Source organism: Myxocyprinus asiaticus, chromosome 47, assembly GCF_019703515.2.
Source record: "Myxocyprinus asiaticus isolate MX2 ecotype Aquarium Trade chromosome 47, UBuf_Myxa_2, whole genome shotgun sequence".
Classification (NCBI taxonomy): Eukaryota; Metazoa; Chordata; class Actinopteri; order Cypriniformes; family Catostomidae; genus Myxocyprinus; species Myxocyprinus asiaticus.
Genome location: NC_059390.1, coordinates 11,409,613 through 11,430,603, shown reverse-complemented (window position 1 = coordinate 11,430,603; position 20,991 = coordinate 11,409,613). Strand labels below are relative to the sequence as shown.

Genomic DNA, 20,991 nt, shown 5'->3' with positions numbered 1-20,991 from the left:
GATTGGTAGATTAAAACAAGTTTAGTTAGAACTAGGTTTAATCGGTGCCCTTAAAATGAGTAATTTGTTATTTCCTGTCTCAAGTTTATATACAGTAAGTGATATCATCTGTTCCATACGTAAGCCACTTATTGATGTTTCAGTTGCTCTAAAAAGAGTGAGATGCTGCCTTTCCTTGTTTCATGTTTATCAGCCAATCCTCTCTGCCACCACTTCCCCTTAAAACCGAATGGAAATATTAAAGGCAAAAACCTAGTGCTTGGTTACCAAATATAACACACTTCAAACAGAAAGAGCAAAGACAAGGGGAGGGTTAAAGTAGACAGACACTGTAATGTTTTGCTGGGATTTCTTGAAAAGAACTGAGAGACTTTAATTCCAAAACAAACAGAAACACTGTCGTGTGTGGAATTCATCTTTTTAAGAAATATTCCTAGTCTTTATTATTTTTAATGACTGTTACTAAGGTGGACCATACTCATCAATATTTACTCAATTATAGTGTCATTCCTGGCAACTAATAATCCTGCACTGTTTTGTGTTTTTAGAACACAGAGGTATAGCCATTTAAAATTAATCAAAGAGCAAAACCAATATGATGAATGCTAGACAGTGGTTATCCCTTATAAGCAGCTGGTTGAGAAGGTCTCTGTGCTCTTGCAGGGGTTTTAGGAGCATAAAATAGTCAATTATGAAATGGATACTTTTTCCTCTGGGGTATTGGTAATGCAAAGGAAAACATGTGCCACACAACTTGAATTATCTGAATAACAATGAATTTGAGAGTAGTGGAGTAATTGTCCCTGATTTTTTTGGAGATTTCAGCTCAGGGCTTAATGATGTTTATGAGCATCAATATGGCCAGTTCAACTCTGATGCGGTAAGAAATTTGATCAATGTGTGTGATTGTCTTAATAATCTTAACAAAAACCCTGTGTTAATATTTCATTCTGTTATTCATTTAAAAATAATTGTGTATAGAACTTTTCGCTGAATTCTTATTTGGTCTACAGTCTGTTTGCTGTGCTATTGAGGCAAGGAAATGTAGTAACCAGGTGCACTTCACAGGGTGTCTGGGATTGTATTCCTGCAATGTTTCCCTTGGCAAGTGCCAGTTGAAAGGACTGTCAAAGAAACCATGTGGGTCAACAGCTTACGCTAAATGTTCAGAGACGGATACATAAATTTGTTGAATTATATTTAAATTATTTAAAGCTATAGTCACAATAAAAAATTACATTCTACTGAATGTCTAATTCTGTTGATTGCTGAGGTTTTATTTACATTACAGTTGAGCAGTGAATGAGCAGTTTTATAATATACTGTTTATGATATGCTGCTCCTACATCATAGTACTACTAGACAGTACAACAATATATTTTATCATTGCATGTGGATTCCACTGGAGTCTTAAAGATGCCTGATAGTACAAAAAAAGAAGCTTTTTTATATATATATATATTTTCTTTTCACAATTAAAAAAAAGGACTTTAACTTCTTCTTTTGCTATTCAGTCAATATCATATATATATATATATATATATATATATATATATATATATATATATATATTAAAGTGCTTAATCACATGCAAATGTTAACAGCTTTTCTTGTAAGGCTGTGGGGAGGAAAGTCCCTCTGCCCTGACCTTAAAACATTTGTCATTGCCCACAGCATCTCAAAGTGAAAGACTGGGTATTCCTCTCTCCTAAAACCATTGACATTGTGACTTCCTTAAATCTTACTATCAAACACATCCCTGACATTCCCAGTTATGTTTTTTTTTTTGCAGCGATATTGAGACTTGACTCATTTGTGTATTAGAATTTTCAGTAAAAAAGTTTTGTTTTGTTCTATGTTTATCTTTATAATGAATAATTGTCATATTTGAATGTAGCATTCTAACTATTAGAGAACTAACAGAGCTAACCTAACTTGACCATAAACTATTGCTTGATAAACGTAATTTTTCATTAAAATGTATTATTTCTTATTCCCGTCATTAAAAGCATCAAATGCAGTGCTGTCAAAAAGATTAAATAATAAACTGTTTAAACTAAAAGAGCTTACTGCAAAAGTAAATGATGAATACAATATTTTACATATACAAAATATATTACATTAGTTCTTATTAAAGAGACTTATAGTAGTGAACTCTATTCTCTATATTAGGAATTCCCCTCTGGGCATTAAAGTTCAGAATTGCACATTTAGAGAAGTTCAGGTGCTCAGAAAAACATAACTAGGCCATTGTGTAATTTTTTTAATGGTTAATACCATGTGAAGGGCTGTCTTAATAAGGCTATATAATCATGCGCACTGCGGATATCAAGCTGCTTAAATGCACAGATGGAGATTCAGTGAATTCTTTATTGAGCATCAACCCATTTTCATGTTTTATTTTCATATCTAAGGCAGACGAGTGAAACTGAAGGTAAATTACCATTTTCTTGTCAAAGCAGAAGTACTGTACAATGAAAATTTAGTGATTTCAATAGTGTTATATGATGGTAACTGTAAAAATAAATACAGTACATTCTGAAAAAAAAAATTGTAAGATACAAGCAACATAACATTTATTTATCTATTTAGCTGTTTAGGCAAAATACAAATGCCAGCTATTTCTGAAATGCCAGCTGAAATTCAGCACATATACATTTGGTTGATTCTTAACATTTTCATTTTCACAGGATGTCAACCACTACCTGGCCTATTGCAATTTCATATCTCTTAGTGTTTCTGTTTAAAGTACATGGTGAAGATGGAAAATTTGGATTTTGTTCCATGCTGACAGAGAACACAAAAGATCTTTCCTATAGTAACCTAAGAAGGATACCATCAGATTTACCAGATGGCACAGTATACTTAGATGTTTCACACAACAATATCTCCAGCATTGTTCGTAGTGACTTGACTGGTCTAACCCATCTCTGCTTCCTGAAAGTTACACATTGTGGACTTCAATACATCTCTTCTGATGCCTTCAGCGGCAACTCTGAAATCAAAGTTCTGAACATCTCTTACAACCACCTAACAACCATTCCTAATTTACCATTGCCCCAGCTTAGGATCCTGGACCTTTCGAGCAATCTGTATCCTAGTTATGCTCTCCCCGATTTTTTTGGTAACTTAAGTTACCTTTCTGCCCTTGCAATTGGCAGTCAAAATGCTACATCTGTTAATGTGAAAGACTTTGTTCCTCTTCAAAATGTCCATTTGAAGAAAATCGTATTTGGAGATGGCACTGAATTGCAAAACTATGAAAATGGCTCCTTTTCGCAACTAAAATCATTACAGGAAGTGGTTCTGAAAGTGACTTTTTGTGAACGTTTTGACATTTTCAAAAACATGATTATGGACTTTGACGAAATCCAAACAAAAAAAATTCAGCTCATTAAATTATTTCCAGATCAGTGTTCTATCACAAGTGACCCATTTGAGACCTTTACAGATTTGCATGTCCTCAGTAATCTAAGCATTGTAGATACCTGGATAAACAGCTCGGTGGTAGTAAAACTTTTCAAAAATGTTTGGAAGTCATCAGTGGAAGAAATTGCTTTTTTAAATATCACATATAATGAAGACACCCCTGATGGCTTCCAGTTACCAATGCAGAACCACACAACAAATCTACGAACATTTATACTTGATGGTGTGCACCACTACCAGTACCGGTACCCCACTATTAATGCAAGCATGGAATTAATCAATCAGCTAACTTATCTGAAGTTTTCTGGCACAGGGATGAATATCCTACCATGTAATCTCATTTCAGCCATAAAATCGTTACAAATCTTGGATCTGTCAAACAATCTCTTGGATGATACCGGTTTCTGGTGGAGTTTTTGTTCATCACAAAAAGTGTTTCCAGCCTTGAGGCATCTTTCACTAAGCCATAATCGATTTAGTGACCTTGCCTTCATTGCGAAAAATGTTAATGACATGAAGTTCTTAGAGTCTCTTGACTTGAGTTTCAACTCCATTTTCATAGACAAGCCATGTTTTTGGCCTTCTCACTTGACTGAGTTGAGTCTTAGCCACAACAGTTTAGGAAATACTGTGTTCAGCTACTTGTCGCCTCACTTCAAGAAAATTGACCTCTCAAAAACAGGCATAAGTATTATTCCCCAAGATATTACATCACAGTTTCCTAGACTAACACACCTCTATCTAAGCTTCAATAGCATACAGGCCATCCCAGCAGATCTCCATGCACCTACATTAGTAAGCCTGTACACTGACCAGAATGCAATTACTTACATTAGCCAGAGTGCAATGAAAGGTCTCCCCAACCTGAAGACTTTAAAAGCAGGACGCAATCCATTTAGCTGTGACTGTGATTCATTTTGGTTCATGACAGCGTTAAATAAGTCACTTCTCCCTGATTGGCCCCAGGGTTACACTTGCAGTACACCGCCACCATTTTCCGGGAAGCTCTTGGAGAGATATGAGCTTGGCTGGCTGTCTTGTCAACCAGGCCTGCAGGCTGCTGTGGCTCTGCCAGTATTATTAACTGTTGTAGCTGCTCTGGTCATCACCTTCTATGCTTGTGATGGTATGTGGTACACTAAAATGCTTTGGGTGTGGATAAGAGTAAAAAAGAGAGGCTACAAAAGGGCTGATAGATTGATGAATGCCGAATTCCGCTATCATGCCTTCATTTCCTACAGTCAGCATGATTCTGCTTGGGTGGAATCACAGCTGGTACCAAAATTAGAAGGGTCAGGTCTGTCCCTTTGCATCCACGAGCGAGACTTTGAACCTGGAAAGTGGATTGTGGACAATATAATCAACTGCGTGGAGGGTAGCTACAAGAGCCTCTTTGTCCTATCCAAAAACTTTGTTCAAAGTGAATGGTGCAACTATGAACTCTTCTTTGCCCAGCACAGGGCTATCAGTGTGAATGATGACTCTATGGTCTTCATTTTGTTGGAGCCCATACCAACAGACTCTCTTTCCAAGAAGTTCCTAAAGTTAAGAACATTGCTGAGGCAGAAAACGTACCTGGAGTGGCCCACAGATGAGCGCAAGAAGCAAATATTCTGGTGTAACCTTAGAGCTATTCTGCAGATGGTGGACCAGAGCAAGATTCTAAAGGATGTGGCCACAGACATTGCTGAAATATGTCCTCTATTGTCTGTTAAGAAATGAGGATCTGCTTATCACATTGGAAGATTGATTTAATCATAACCATGTAAATAAAAATATGATTTAAAACATAATCTTCATTTACTGTTTCTTGAACCCATAATAGATACAGAACAAATTAGATAGCATTAGCTGCATTTCTATTACTCTATTTAGTGCTTGGATATTTTGACTTCAAATTTTTTTTTTTTTTTTTTTTTTTAAATATTAATTTGTATTCAGTTTAGCCTGGAAAAGACACCCTTGCTGATGTGTATATGAGATTTATTATTTTTGAAAACCTTGGCCTATGTCTCCATCTACTGTCAAACGACAGGAGTGGCAAGGGCACATGCACTAACTATTAAGGTTTTTTAAGCTTGAATGAAAATTTTATGATAATTTCAGTGGGTTTGGGAATGCATCTTAATCTTATTGGCCTGTAATGTGTAAATATAATAATAACATTGTAGAGTTATTTACTGCATGGATGCTCAGGAAATCAGCTGAGCATTTAGTCCAGTGCACAATCAAAGTTACAATTTTAAACTGAAAAGTGGAATTTACCAGTAGTAGACCTTCAAGTACAACCTCCTTACATCCTATGGCTGATATATTTGTAGTAGAATAATTTTTGAAAATCAGATGTTTTAGACCAGATAATACATTTTACTTTACACTTTTGCATTTTACATTTGTGTGATTTTGGTTAGGCCTAACTGAATGATCAAAAAGGTACCTTCAAGGCACTCTCCCAGTTATAGAGTCAGTTATAAAATTCTCAGTCTGATGAAATGCAACAGTTTCAATACCAAGCAATGGAGCTGTTCAGATTAGTCCAAAAACACAGAACCATGGGTACCCTCTGGATTTCCCAATGGGGGTTTATGGTAGTTTTGGATGACTAAGTAAAAAAAGTCTCTGGTAAACATTACTTAAAGATACTTCGACGTTTTGTTCTACAACATAAATTATATACTAACATACCCCAAACGTGAATTTTGAAGCCGTCGTGTGTTTTAAGAAAGTATGTTGCTTAATAAGGACTACAATGGTTTTCATTTTTCGTCAGGCACGTCCATGCTTGTGGTAGTTGTAGTCCTTCTACAGCAACTTGTTAGCAACATATATATATATATATATATATATATATATATATATATATATATATATATATATATATATATATATTTTTTTTTTTTTTTTTTTTTTTTTTTTTAAATACGACATCTTAAAAATCCACGTTTGTTGTATGACTGTCTAATTTATGCTCTAGGACAAAACGCAGATTCGCTTACAAATTGACGTCACGGTTGAAAATCTCTATTGACCTTATTCATTGTAACGCCAAATTATTATTATTATTATTATTATTGATACACAAGGCTCTGGGGGATAGAGGTAGGCTTACAGTCGTTTCCATGAGATGGTACTGTTGTTTAAATTGTTTTTGAAAAAGCATCTTATTCCCGTCAAAAATTAATATGGCGCTACTTATAATAGTGTCTATATAAAGATATAAAAAAAAAATCCTCTAAGTTCTTAAAACCTAACGAAGTGACATGAGAATTGAATTATAGTGAAAAAAAAAAATAAAAAAATAAAAAAATAAAAAATCCCTACAATACCAACAAACAAAATCCCAATAATCATCTGCGCCTGCGCTGAAAAGTCACTAGTTGACGCGCCCCCTCCCTATTTCTATGTAAGATGGTGGTTTAGGAGGCACTACCGCTCTCCAGAGAGGCAATAAGAAAAAAAAAAAGGTTTGGTGTTTTCGCATCAAATCACACAGGAACAGGAACAGGGACAAACCACCCGGGAAACAATTCAAAGCACCAGTTTTGCTAGATCTGGGCCGTTCAGATAGATTTTATTGGAGTGAATCAGTCTTTACAGATAGACAAGGTGAGTATCCCACTAAAGGCCTCTTCTCTCCACCGCCTCCACATTCAGTTGCCTTTAATCATTAAGTCACCTCTTTATAACATAGCTCATCTCTGTTTCTACCTTACACATCAATTTCATGTGAACATATCTGTTTTGTCCAGGTTTTGTGTCTCTTATGTCAGTCTGACAGACGCCTTCCAGTTAGCCGACTAGCAGCTAGACGCTCTGTTTGACCGGCTTTTGGTAAAATACGTGAATATTAATCACCAGATTGCCAAACGCTGACTTCTTTTTTGTTGTTGTTATTGACACTTTAGGACAGGTTTTAGGACATGTACACTGTTGTAAGTGTATATTCTGACTGGGGTAAAAACTTCCATATGCGTTAGCTTAGCAGGTATTCTTAAAGGCAATAACAAGGAAACATCTCATTTCTGCACAAGCGTTCATGCTGATCGTGCTTTGACTCAAGAGGGAATTTCCTTCTCATTTGAGTAGGAAGTGCTATTAGTTTGCTCTCTGAGCGTCATCACTCTCAGATGACAAAGAAGCTTTGTATTCCCTTTACTAAAGCACAGTTACAGGCACTATCATTGCAGTTCAGTTCCTTAACTTGGGCCAAACCCTTTAAAACAATGTGTGATGTATGCTTCAGAATGCATAGCTCTGTTATTAGGTGCTTGGCACAGGTTGTGATGTAGCAGATTAACATCCTTCATTTGTTAAAATTCTGTATCTCCAAAGAGTATTTTTGTGTTTGGTTGCAGTATTGTGTTCCTGAACTGTGCAGTTGCTGTTGTCACTGTGTTGAGTGTGCAATTTTAATACTGATTTGTCAGCATCCTTTTGCGCTTACCATCTGCTTTTTTGCCCCCCATCAAATGTGAGCATAATATTTACTGTATTAGTTATGCTGTTATGTTGCATGGCATGATTTGACAGCTTACCCCGTTTGTTGATAGATTAAAGTGATATCAGTGTTGTAACGGCCATAAAAGGGCCATATATATACAGTCGTGTATTAAATATTCTTCTAAAGGGGAACACAAGGAGAGTTTAGGAAAATCTGCTTGGATTGTCATTGTTGTTTGGGAGCGATATCAAGCGCTTGGCAGGAAAACGTTTAAGCGGTCCAGACTGAAGGGGAGAGAGCTGGGGAGAGTAAATAGACCGGGATTTCTAGGCCTGGTTCCAGTGCACTGTCAGGCATTGTTTTGTATGTGCCAGACACAATGTTTGTGAGACAGTTTTCTGGCAAAGGTCACCGCTGCTATATGATCCTATTGCAAAGAGGCATTTGCTTTGGTGTTAAGTTGCATAGAAATGACTCTTTTGTCTGCAGACTTGTTGGATAAATGTATTTGGCTTGAAAAGTTAAATCGCTTCTGTACATCAGCCACAATCCGGCCAGTGTGGAAATAAAAACTTATTTTCTTTTAATTTATTCAAATTCAGTTCTGAAAAGATAACATTCCTACATGGTGACACTTTCGGCTATTGTTAGGACTGCTTTTAATCGGTGATTTGAATCTCTTGATTAAAGGGTTAGCCTAGTTCACTGAAAAATTATAATTCTCTCATAATTTACTTGCCCTCATGCCATCCCAGATGTATGTTTGTCTTTCTTCTGCAGAGCACAAACAAAGATTTTTAAAATAATATGTCAGCTCTGTTGGTCCATCCAATACTAATGAATGGTGAAAACAGCAGATAAAGGCTGCATTAAAGTAATCCAAAAGACTCCAGTGGTTTAATCAAGATCCTCTGAAGCAGTCCAGTTGGTTTTGGGTGAGAACGGACCAAAATATAACTCCTTTTTCACACTAAATCTTGACCGCAGTCTCCTTGGTGATTGTGATTTAAAGCATGTTTGCACTTTCTATAGTGCCATCTACCGCTCTGCGCAGGTGTCAAGCACTAGGAAGTGTAATCGAGCTAGAAATCATGAACGTGCCTAGAGACTGCAATGGCAAGATGTACAGTGAAAAGGTGTTGTATTTTGGTTGTTCTCACCTAAAACTGACTGAATTGCTTCAGAAGACATTGATTAAACTACTGGAGTCGTATGGATTACCTTTATGATGCCTTTATCTGCTTTTTGGAGCTTCAGAGGTCTGGCCACCATTCACTTGCACTGAAATTACCTACAGAGCTGAGATATTCTTCTAAAAATATTTGTTTGTGTTCTGCAGAAGAAAGTCAGACAGACACATCTGGGATGGCATGATGAGAATTTTAAAACTGTCAATATTATATATTAGCTAAACATGTTGGCATGCTGCACACACACTGGCTAAATGTTTGGGAACTGTTTTTGCAATTCATTATTACAGTCCTGATTTATTAGAAATTGAAGCTCAGTCTGTTTTTACAAACCTTTCGAGTTTAATTTATCGGAGCTGTTTCTTTGTTGTTTCTATGTGTAATTGGAGTGAATCGACCATTGTTGCATGTAAGGATGTTTAATTGAAATTAGGTATCCCGCGGTGTGCGTTAGATTAGATTACCGTCTGAGAAAAAAAACACGGTTAACTGCTTTTACAGTTATTTGCAAATGTTCTTATGCGAAGCACTGTTGCAAAAAATGCATATCATATCACAATTGAACGTCTTAGTGGATGTGTTTCTGGAGGATATGTGGACGCTAAGGGCAGCCCTACAATAAGAAAACTGATATATACACAAAAAATAAATAGGAAGTTTATAATAAGAGACGCTCCAATCTAGGGCACGCACCGCTTTTGAGCAAAAGTGTTAAATGTCAGCATTAAATACAGGTGTAAACAGCAGGGCTCCAGACTAAAAAAAATTACTTACGAGCCATTGGCTCCTAAACTGAAACATTAAGGAGACAAATGGCTGATTTTATTGACCAAATCACAGAGTTGCTCAATTTAGATTCAGTACACATAGTTAAAAAAATAAGATAACATTCCCTTTTGTCTCATAAATATTCACACCCCTTTCATAATTTATACAAATATAAGAGATAAGATTATTTTCATTTAGTACTGCTCTTCAGAATCTACATTACAGATAATTACAAATAGTATGCATATAGTGGTGTGTTGACTTCTTGAGCATCAGTGAATGTTTGCACCATGTGTAATAGCTGTGTACAAGTCCCTCAGTTGTCCTAAGTGTCAAAAGCTGGATCTCATTTATCAGCAACTCAGCAAAAAAAGAAACTTCCCTTTTTCAGGACACTGTATTTTAAAGATAATTTTGTAAAAATCCAAATAACTTTACAGATCTTTATTGTATAGGGTTTAAACAATGTTTTCCATGCTTGTTCAATGAACCATAAACAATTAATGAACATGCACCTGTGGAACGGTGGTTAAGACACTAACAGTTTACAGATGGTAGGCAATTATGGTCACAGTTATAAAAACTTAGAACACTAAAGAGACCTTTCTACTGACTCTGAAAAACACCAAAAGAAAAATGGTCATGGTCCCTGCTCATCTGCGTGAACGTGCCTGAGGCATGAGGACTACAGATGTGGCCAGGGCAATAAATTGCAGTGTCTGTACTGTGAGATGCCTAAGACAGCGCTACAGGGAGACAGGTAGGACAGCTGATTGTCCTCGCAGTGGCAGACCACGTGTAACAACACCTGCACAGGATCGGAACATCCGAATATCACACCTGTGGGACAGGTACAGGATGGCAACAACAACTGCCTGAGTTACATCAGGAAAGCACAATCCCTCCATCAGTGCTCAGACTGTCCACAATAGGCTGAGAGAGGCTGGACTGGGCTTGTAGGCCTGTTGTAAAGAATTTTTGTATTTATATGCTATTTTACTTTTTGCATTGCTTTGAGAAGATAAGTTTCTTGAGGAAGGTTATAACAATAATCATAATAACAACAATAGTAATGATAATAATAATAATAAAAAGAAAATGAAAATTGGTGCACATCATCAGACTGAAATGCGGCATTTATTTTGTATTTTTTTACTTTGACTATGTCAAGTTCAAAATAAAGATGAAGTTTTCATTTATAAAATATTTAATTCACTGACTGGATTACTCAAAATTACACATTGCGATATGGCTTAATATATAATAAAATTTTATTGATTTTTCAGAAAAATTTAACTATCATTGTATATATCGTTATCGTGATATAAAATTACTCATATCATGGGGGGGCGCTAGTGAGCAAGCAATGGTGTAGGTGGCGTTTTGCAGAGCTCTTCAGAACATTTTGTCATTTAAGTATTACTTTGGCAAAATATAAACAAAAAAACCCCACATTCTTTCTTCAAACTTGCTCATTAACCAAATGGAAAAACAAACCATCACCGGTAAGAACACCAAAGGCCATAATATTAACACTGCAACGACTGGGCCTGTCAAGACCAGCACACTGTCTCCCCCTGGGGCCTTGAGTGACTAAGGTGACCCAGCACCTGCTACGGCGGTAAGTCCGACTGAAATCATGGTCTTCAAGGATGAGATTTGGGGAGTGCTTGAAAGTGAAATGTCTGCTATTAAATGAGAGATACAAGCTGCCAGAACAGAACTTTCTAACTTCAAAGCCGCTATAAAAACCGAAGTGGCGGTGATGGAAAACACTATGAAAGAGATGGAGAAAGGACACTCTGGGTGTTCAGATGATGTCACGGTTTTACAGCGCACAGTGCAACAACTTTCAACTCAGGTGGTTGCCTTAGAGGACAAATGTGAGAACTTGGTGACCCCCCCCTAAAGCCATAGTGGCCCATCTTCATCACTTCCATGACTGCTCACACATCCTGCGCCTTGCCAGAAAACAGAGGTGAGTGAAGGTGAATGATCTAACCATCTCTGTCTACCCGGACTATACAGTAAGACTCGCCCTGGCACGAGCAGCATACAACGGCATCAGACAGCAGCTGCGTGGCATTGAAGGACTTCACTTTGGCATACTTCATCCAGCACGGCTACGTATCACCTACAGTGGAGTGGAGAAGATTTTTACCTCGCCTGATGAAGCCCAGAAACACATCACACAATACATTACAAAGCCAGTGACTACAACCTACTGACTGTCTTTCATGGAAGGAGGTTACCTCTGACTGTATTTATCCAAGCTGGTTTGACAATCTTAAACTAGCCCGTCTGGGTAAGTCTTGTGCTGATGTCAATTTGCTGTCAGTATGAGCCTGTTAATGTACACCATTTACATTCATTACTATACATTATTTAGATGGCAATTGCACCAGTCTGTTCCCCTATCTATATAGTGCCAAACTAATGTCAAGTTAATGTCAACGTCAGCCTGTTGAAATGTATGCACATTAGTCACATTCTACATTATTTTATACCATTTTGAGACATTTGCAGTAACTCTTGATGTGAGTTCAAATATAAACAGTGGAAGGTTAGAGTGAGTTAGTTAAAACTCTATTGAAAAGGGTTATTTTATATATTGATATCTACGCCTAAAATTCTCATGTTCTGTTGAGTTTAGCTTTTAACTAGTTGTTTCCCTATTATAAGCACATTGTGCGGATATTGTTACATTGGAGAGAAGGTTCAACCAGGTTAGGATGGATAGGAAGCTTCTTCCCTTCATTTGGAATAAACAGAGCCCACTTATAAAAAGGGATACTACAGAGACTGCACCAGCAGGGAGGGCTTGGACTGCCAAACTTTCAGCTCTACTATTGGGCAGCAAATATCAAAATGATTTCCTATTGGATGGAAAGAGATGCAGTAACAGCCACACCTTGTAAGATCACTTCATTATCCACCTTATTATGATCTAGCCTGTCATATCTAGAGCCTATTACCAAATATACTTCCAATCCAGTTGTTATTCATTCTTTAAAAATATGGAAATAATTCAGACAATCCTTTGAGATCTTTAAATTTTCAATACCTGCTCCCATTTTTAAGAAACACGCATTCCTGCCATCTTTGACAGATGCTTCCTTCAGAGCCTGGCTTAGTCATGGGGTCTATTCATTTAAAGGCATGTTTATAAATGGCTTATTTGCCTCTTTTGAGCAGATTGTTCAAAAATTCAATAACCCCTGGTCATGCTTCTTTAGATATCTACACATTTTCAGCTTCATATCATCAAATATCACTCAATTCCTTTCACAGCCCCCAGACACACTCCTAGACTCAATCAATGACATCACATCATCCAGAAAGGGTAGGATAGGTGACACATATTCTTTATTAATGAGAGAAAACACGATAAGTCTTAATTCCCTTAAAAGCCAATATGAGGGGGATCTGGGCATTGACATTTCAGAACCCATTTGGTCAAAGATGATGGGGGCAATATATTGATCTTCAATATTTATGAAAAATACTGTTGTGCAGTTTAACATTTTCCTCCAACTGAACTGGACCAAAGTTAAATGATCCCAATTCACAACCAATATAGACCCCATGTGCGATCGTCGCAAGCAGATCCAAGCCACTTAAATTCATGTTTTGGGAGTGTACCAAGTTATCCAATTTTTAGCAATTAATATTTGATATGCTTTCTAAAACTATTGACAAAACCTTGGAACTATCGGCCTCCCTTGCTTTATTTGGTGTGGTGACACTAAATCTTACTTTGAATAATGATAAACTAAGTCTTTTGTCTTTTGCCATGCTGGTAGCCATTGCAATCCTCCAACATTTGCACAATGGATTAGGGATATGTTGTATTTTGTTAAATTTGGAGAAGATTAGAGATACTGTTTGAGGGTCAGCTGACAAGTTTACATTGATATGGCAACCTTTCCTTAGACATGTTGAAGCTTTAGGCTCTGATAACTTTATGGCTGTGTAAAGTCTTTGATGAAACTAGGAGTGTCCGAATGGAGGTAATGGAAAGACCCCTAATAACCTCTTGTCAACTTCCTTTTTTATTTATTTTTTTTTAATTTTTTTTATTTTTTTTGATTTATTACATATTTCCATCTATATTTATTACTATTTTATATAATTTGTATATTTGTCTCTCTAGTCTAAGTTGTATACCCTCTGAATGTTACTATGGGTGGGGGAAGGGGGATATCTTTTAGTCCAAATATGTTCAGTGAATTGTTAAAAAATGTATTGGCAAAAATTCAGAAATAAACGTACTCATATCATGATATAGGATTTTGGTCATATCGCCCACCGCTACTCTCGGCATTCATCTCTGAGTTCAGCCTCTTGCAAACTTGTATTGGTGTTTGTGTGTCTGATCAGAAAATATCTGTGGATAAAATCCAACCTTGGTGGACAATGCAGTTGCAATCAGTCCTCATTTCAGTTTAGTTGAATCCAGTTTTATTTGTATTTACACTGGAATTCAAATTAGAATCAGCCTTCTGGTTCCAGTTTGATTTAGATTTACACTGGAAATAAAATTTTATTCAGCGTTCTGGTTGCAGTTTAATCCAGTCTGAATTAGATTTACACTGGAAGTTAGAATCAGCATGCCTTGACAGTTGTAGTAGTTCTAATAACAACTATAATAATCTGAGACAAGAGACTGAAATGTCCTAATTCTGGTGGTATGTTCTGTCTTTAAAGCTTAACACATAGCTCTTGAGTTCAAAGGTCATCCTGTGACTTTATTTCCCTGTTCCTTTCCATATTATGCATCACACTTTTGTTATATTGGAAGCCAGAAGAATCAAGCCCCACACAGCTTGATGTGTTATGGGATTATGATCATTATATTTGAATCAAATTCCTTTTCCAAGAGTGATGTTTAAAGGTTTGTTATGCAGCATCTTCAGCAGGGGCCAGCGCAAAGTTTTTATTACCCAGAAATACTGATATCTGCCTCTGCTGGAAAGGAATCCCATCCTCTGTGACACTGGGAATTTCTATTTCAAACAGATGTGACTGGAGACTGCAAAAAAAACCTCACACCCTGTGTCTAATTTCATTTTGGCATGCTAAGGAGACTGTACAGTGCGTTTTGCCCCACCCCACCATCCCACCACTCTCCTCTAGTCGGGGTCAGACCTTGCTGATTCGAGGAAGCACAGTTACCATACATGTACAGACTGCCCCATGCATGCAATCGCTATTTCCCTTTTAAAGGGAGATTCAGGGCTCCTCCTGTTGCACTCTGCCTGCCCAGGATGGGATATTTTTAGACGGATTCCTTTTCCTCATTCCCACATGCTCTCCCCTCTTCACCATCCTGGTGCTTCCCCTACTGACAGAGTGACCATTAATCCACCCCACCTGCTTGAACTGAATACACTTTAGGAAGAACTATTTTAAGTGACAATATAATTGCCAGCATAATGCCCAGTCATGCCCACCATATCTTGGGCATGTCATTGGCTGTTCTGTAGAGGCTTTGAGAGCAATGTGTGACATACAGTAGGGTTCAGAAGTCCCTGTGAAAATGCTTCTATGTTGTAATATTTTTTTTTCCATTTACAATTTCCATTTTTTTTTTTTTTCAGTCTAACAATTTGAGAGAGAAGTTTATTTAAAAAATGAACATTGTGAATTTCGTATGTTTCCCTTTGCTTTATGTCAGCATGCACTTGAGCCAACATGAACTTGGGAATAGTAAAGAATCTTAAATTTTTCATTTTCCTACATCACATCTCTTTTTACATTTTTCAAATCCTAAAACTTTTACTTCAAGGGTTAAATATTTTGAATCCCAGAATTTTAATATGGACTTAGACTTTTTAACCCCAATGTGTTAGCTCTATGGAAGCTTCTTATTTAGGTTTGTTTGTCCTGTATTTGTTCCCATTCAGGAACTTTGTTCAGACCATTGTTTGATAAATTAACCTCACGGGGAATTGATGCAAGGAAACGAAACTATCTCGGACAAACTATTATGTTTGTGCTTGTTGTGTATTTGCAGAGACAAACTAATAACTAAGCTGTATTAACTCAAAATGAACCCTCTTAACCAGATCACAAGAACAAATATGGGCTAAAAGAAAATTATTTCTTTTGTGGGTTTCCTGATGCTTGTTCTAGTCCTCAAGTAAATTAGGCCTTATTAATCTCTTGATTAAAATGAATAAATATTACACCTTTTCTTCTGTTACATTTTTACAAAGGATACAAATGTTACTTTTCATTAGGCTCTTAATTGTAGGTGGTAGCAGACTCACATTTCCTCATTGAAACCCAAATGATTTTAGATTGCTTCTCAATCGGTGCATCCTGTGTTCGAGCAGCAAATCTTGCTATGAGCCCTCTGATCTTCTGTGTTCTATACGAGACTCCAAAACCTCATTTTCAGTAACTGATTTGCACCTACACACTTAGGCAACAAGTTCACTGGATGATCCCTTGAGAATAGGTCTACCTGTTATTGAACCAGTTACGACTGCTTGTGTGGGTGGTTGTTCTTGTTGATTCCAATTATGCCGTCAGTATCTCTTAACCTCACTTTCAAACAACCCCCGTACACACATACTCCTATTACTAGCATTCTAATACTGGCTTACATTTTTGGTCTATGATGGCCAAAAAAGCTGTCTAGATAGGCATGTTACTAAGTTTTGAAACACATTGACAATGTAATGTTGATTTTAAGTGGCATGAATCTTCAACAGTTTACCTTTTTAGGTATTATTGGGATTGTACAGTCATCCTGTCATTGTTGCAAAATAAACCTCAGCAGGGTGATCGTCAGGACTTGTACCACCCTTGTACCATCCTTTGCATTATCCTTTGCATGACTGCTTTTACCAAATGCATAAATTGATTTATTACTGCTTTATTAAGGAAGAGGTTGCAGAATGATACGAGAGACCTGAACTAGCCCAGCTATGTGGGGTACAGGTTGTCTGGGACAATGGTCAATTATACAGTTTAGCATCATTGTACACAAGTATTTGACCGCAGAATGCAGCTATTGATCAATCAGAATCAAGTATTCCAGAGAGCCATGTAATACATAGCTACTACTAATGCATGTGACCTAAAGCACTGTTGTTAAAGATCTTTTCCCTTCCTCATCAGCTCTCCCTCTGACCTGTGAGAAAGCCCCCCTCTTCTCTCCGCTTCGGGCCATAGGATGTCTCACAGCCCTGAGGTGAAGGAAGACCCCATGGAATGCCCACTGTGCATGGAATCATTGGAGATTGATGACGTCAACTTCTTCCCCTGCACCTGCGGCTACCAGATCTGCCGCTTCTGCTGGCATCGTATACGCACAGATGAGAACGGCCTCTGCCCTGCCTGCAGAAAGGTAATTAGTGAGCCTGTACAACAGAAACAATATGTTCATAGTCTCAGAAGTGAGACTTCTGAGACCAACCATAAGAGCTGAGGTTGTCATTTGGGACAGGGCCTATGATCTCACTAAGTTGAAACTTGACAGGGTACATAAACCACTGGGGTTCACTCGTACATTGTCAACTTAACCCGAGAGCTGAAGAACTTGTGAGGCATTACTTTTATGTGGCTGGGCTTTAGGAGAAGTGCGTTTTTAATAGCTACTGTAGCATTCAGCATCTCCGGGAGCTTTGGAATAATTTGCTCTCCTTTTTTTACCTCCGGGCCTTTGATTTCATTGCTGCTGTACAGCTGTCTAGGAGGAACATGTGCAAGCACAACAGGCCTTCAGTGCTTGTATTTTTTTTATAAACACTCCCAGCTAATCACTTCTATTAGTCCCTCTAGTTTTCAGTTTACTACAGCTCCTTAGCATTAATTTGCAAACCATTATGATGCTGTTATTGTTTTTCATATTAAAGGCGCTGGTATACAGCATCATATATTTTATGGGTCGGACTTCATTATGCTCATAATTCCTGTAGATGATTTAAGAAATTATGTTTTTGTGATCAAATATGTGTGTGCGCATCATCACATAAATAATACGTCTTGGCTAGGGGTGGGCGATAAACAGTTAAAATGATAAACCAGTTGAAAGTATTGTTTATATTTTGTCTAAAACTCTTATGCATGGTAGGGTATAGGTGTTCCAGTCACTTAACATTCAGCTTTTATGCATTGTCTGTGGTGTGGAAGTGACCCTCTGCTAATCTGCCCATGGTTACTGTTGCCAATGCTGTCATGCTTTCCAACTAGTGCTTGTTCTGCCACAGGCAAATATGGTTAGAGAAGCGTTTGGATTGAGTGAATTAATAATAATTGATTGAATTAGTAAATAATAGAAGCTATTAAAAAAAATATGGTGGCATGCAAATAAAATATATTTTTTTATAAATTTATTTTTTGCATGATTTTGCAATTTACATGACTTTTTAAATGAAAAGTAAAACACATACTTAAAAAAAAAAAAAGAATCTTTTTTTTTTTTTTTTTTTTTATATAAAAGTATTTTATAAATTATTTTCCCATTAAAAATCAATTTGTGGTATATATTGATGAAAACCTTGAATATATTATGATTATAAATTTTATTGTCACCCAACCTTAGTCCTGGCTCTAGAACAGTAACATATACCCTCACTGAGCACTTTATTAGGAACACTATATTAATATTGGGTAGTGCCTCTCTTTGCTCTCAAAACTTCAGAAATTCTTTGTGGCATGGATTCCACAAGATGTTGGAAAAATTCCTTTGAGATTCTGGCTCATGTTGACATGATTTCATCATGCAATTTCTGCAGATTTGTCAACATATTAATGCTGCAAATCTCCCGTTGTACCACATCCCAAAGGTGTTGTTCTATTGGATTCAGATGCGGTGACTGGGAAGGCCACTGAAGATGAAACCAGTTTGAGACATGCTGGAAGTATCCATTAGAAGATGGGTAAATTGTGGCCATGAAGGGATGCACATGGTCAGCAACAATACTTGAATAATAAATTCTGACCCTACCATCTGTGTGCCTCAGCAGAAATCGAGATTCATCAGACCAGGCTACGTTTTTCCAGTCTTCATTTGTCCAGGTTTGGTGAGCCTGTGCCCACTGCAGCCTCAGATTTCTGTTCTTGGCTGATAGAAGTGGAACCCGACGTGGTCTTCTACTGTTCCCATCCACCTCAAGGTTCGACATGATGTGCATTCTGAGATGCTATTCTGCTCGCTACAATTGTACAGAGTGGTTATCTGAGTTACCCTAGCCTTTCTGTTAGCTCGAACCAATCTGTCCATTCTTCGTTGACCTCTCTCATCAACAATGATCATCTCATCCCATCTGCAGAACTGCCACTCTCTGGATATTTTTTTGTTTTTAGAACTATTCTGAGTAAACTCTAGAGACTGTTGTGAGTGAAAATTCCAGGAAATCAGCAGTTACAGAAATACTCAAACTAGCCCATCTGGCACCAACAATCATGCAAAGTTCAATCACAGATCAAATTTTTTTCCCATTCTGATGGTTGATATGAACATTAACTGAAGCTCATGACCCATATCTGCATGATTTTATGCATTGCACTACTGCCACACGATTGGCTGATTAGATAATCGCATGAATAAGTAGGTGTACAGGTGTTCCTAATAAAGTGCTCAGTGAGTGTAATTCTGCAGTATGACCTTTTAAGGTTATTTCTGAAACATTCAATGTAACTACTAAAATTGTATGATTGTATTGGTTGCAGCCCTATCCAGAAGACCCTGCAGTCTACAAACCTCTCTCTCAAGAGGAGCTTCAGAAGATAAAGAACGAGAAGAAGCAGAAGCAGAACGAGCGGAAGCAGAAGGTCACAGAGAATCGCAAACACCTTTCTAGTGTGCGTGTCGTCCAGAGAAACCTGGTGTTTGTGGTGGGCCTTTCTCAGAGACTCGCCGACACGGAGGTGATTGAACAAGCTTGCAAACAAAAGTCACATGCATTCCAAAACTGTTAGCTGGAGCCATTTCTAACCGATGTTCAATCACGCTTTCTCTAGAGCATCCCTTATGTGTGCACACTCTATTTAATGCAGTTCCGATCATTTCCAGTAAAGGCTTGATATTCATCTTGTTTGTCTTTAGCAGTAGACCATAAATGAAACACTGTACATATTGTTTCAGGAGCATGCTGTATAGATGTTTCTCTCCAAAGAGGGTATGACAAGAATTCTGTTTGATTCATAGTTGTGCGTCATAAAGGTCTTATCTATTTGTTAACTGTTGAAATATGAGCGAGTGAAAAGAACATAAGAGACTGTTTGAGTTCAAATGTTTTCTAAGAACGCCCGTCTGTCTCTGACTGGTTACTGGTTTGAACATGTGAATGCGTACATTCTGGCAACTCACTCTAACTTTATATTTAGTATCTGATATGAAATATTGAATTAGAAATTAATTAGAAAATATTTAATTAGTGATTCTTGCTGAGCCGTCTCTAATCGCTATTGCTTATACTGGGGATTAGGGATTTGAACAAACCCTTAACCCTACATATTGAACTGTGGTGCATATCTCGTCTCGCACATTTGTGTTACAGATTTGAATGATACCTTAATTGAGGTGACCTGTGATATTATTTTTTAAAGCTGTAGAACTTATGATTTTTTTTTTTTTTTACCTGCTGGATGATAAAATTGGTGAAAAAAATGTTATGGCATTGAAGGAGGATCCTAAGCCATATCTTGGGGCCAGAATATCATATACATTTTTGGATGGGCTGTTTTGACTTGGGCCAGAAAACAACCAGCCACAACACCCTATCAAATGCATAGCAACATGCTTAAAACCATTCAGATCACCACTGCAATACCCTGGCATTGTGGCAGCGAGTTTTGCTGGCACTACTCATATTTTCTTTAGAAAGTGTAATAATCTAGAATTACCAATAATAATAATAATTATTATTATTATATGACTATAAGGCATGGTTTAGAGGCTTACTTCCATCTGACATAGATGTATTTGCATGAAACAGCTTAAAGACATTATTTAATAGGGGTGGTTAAAAATATTGTTTTTCCAATTAATTGCGATCTTCATTTGAACAATCTCTATATCGATCGATCTTTCATTCAATGCGCAACCCTCTACTACAATAAGAGGAAATTACTTGCTTTTGCGACCAAATTTTGCGCTATGCGACTAAAGTTAATATCTGGCAACTGGCTGGTAAATGATTACATTTC

At 37.3% G+C, this 20,991-nt stretch overlaps 2 protein-coding genes across 3 annotated transcripts in view; both read left to right on the top strand.

Annotated features, from left to right (window-relative positions):
- The first annotated feature begins 2,161 nt into the window (after positions 1–2,161).
- Positions 2,162–5,183, top strand: LOC127436690 (toll-like receptor 1). Its single transcript, XM_051690994.1, has 2 exons — positions 2,162–2,434; positions 2,691–5,183. Exon 2 carries the CDS (start codon positions 2,692–2,694, stop codon positions 5,149–5,151), a length of 2,460 nt encoding a protein of 819 aa, XP_051546954.1. The 5' UTR covers positions 2,162–2,434; position 2,691; the 3' UTR covers positions 5,152–5,183.
- Positions 5,184–6,816: 1,633 nt separating this feature from the next.
- The window catches only part of LOC127436775 (CCR4-NOT transcription complex subunit 4-like), a 39,089-nt gene continuing 24,914 nt past the window's right edge, over positions 6,817–20,991 (top strand). For both annotated transcript variants that reach the window (XM_051691146.1, XM_051691147.1), the window contains exons 1-3: positions 6,817–7,035; positions 16,957–17,185; positions 19,513–19,710. In XM_051691146.1, the coding sequence (XP_051547106.1) occupies positions 17,012–17,185; positions 19,513–19,710 (372 nt within the window). In that variant the 5' untranslated portion in view covers positions 6,817–7,035; positions 16,957–17,011. The remainder of the gene's footprint in view (positions 7,036–16,956; positions 17,186–19,512; positions 19,711–20,991) is intronic.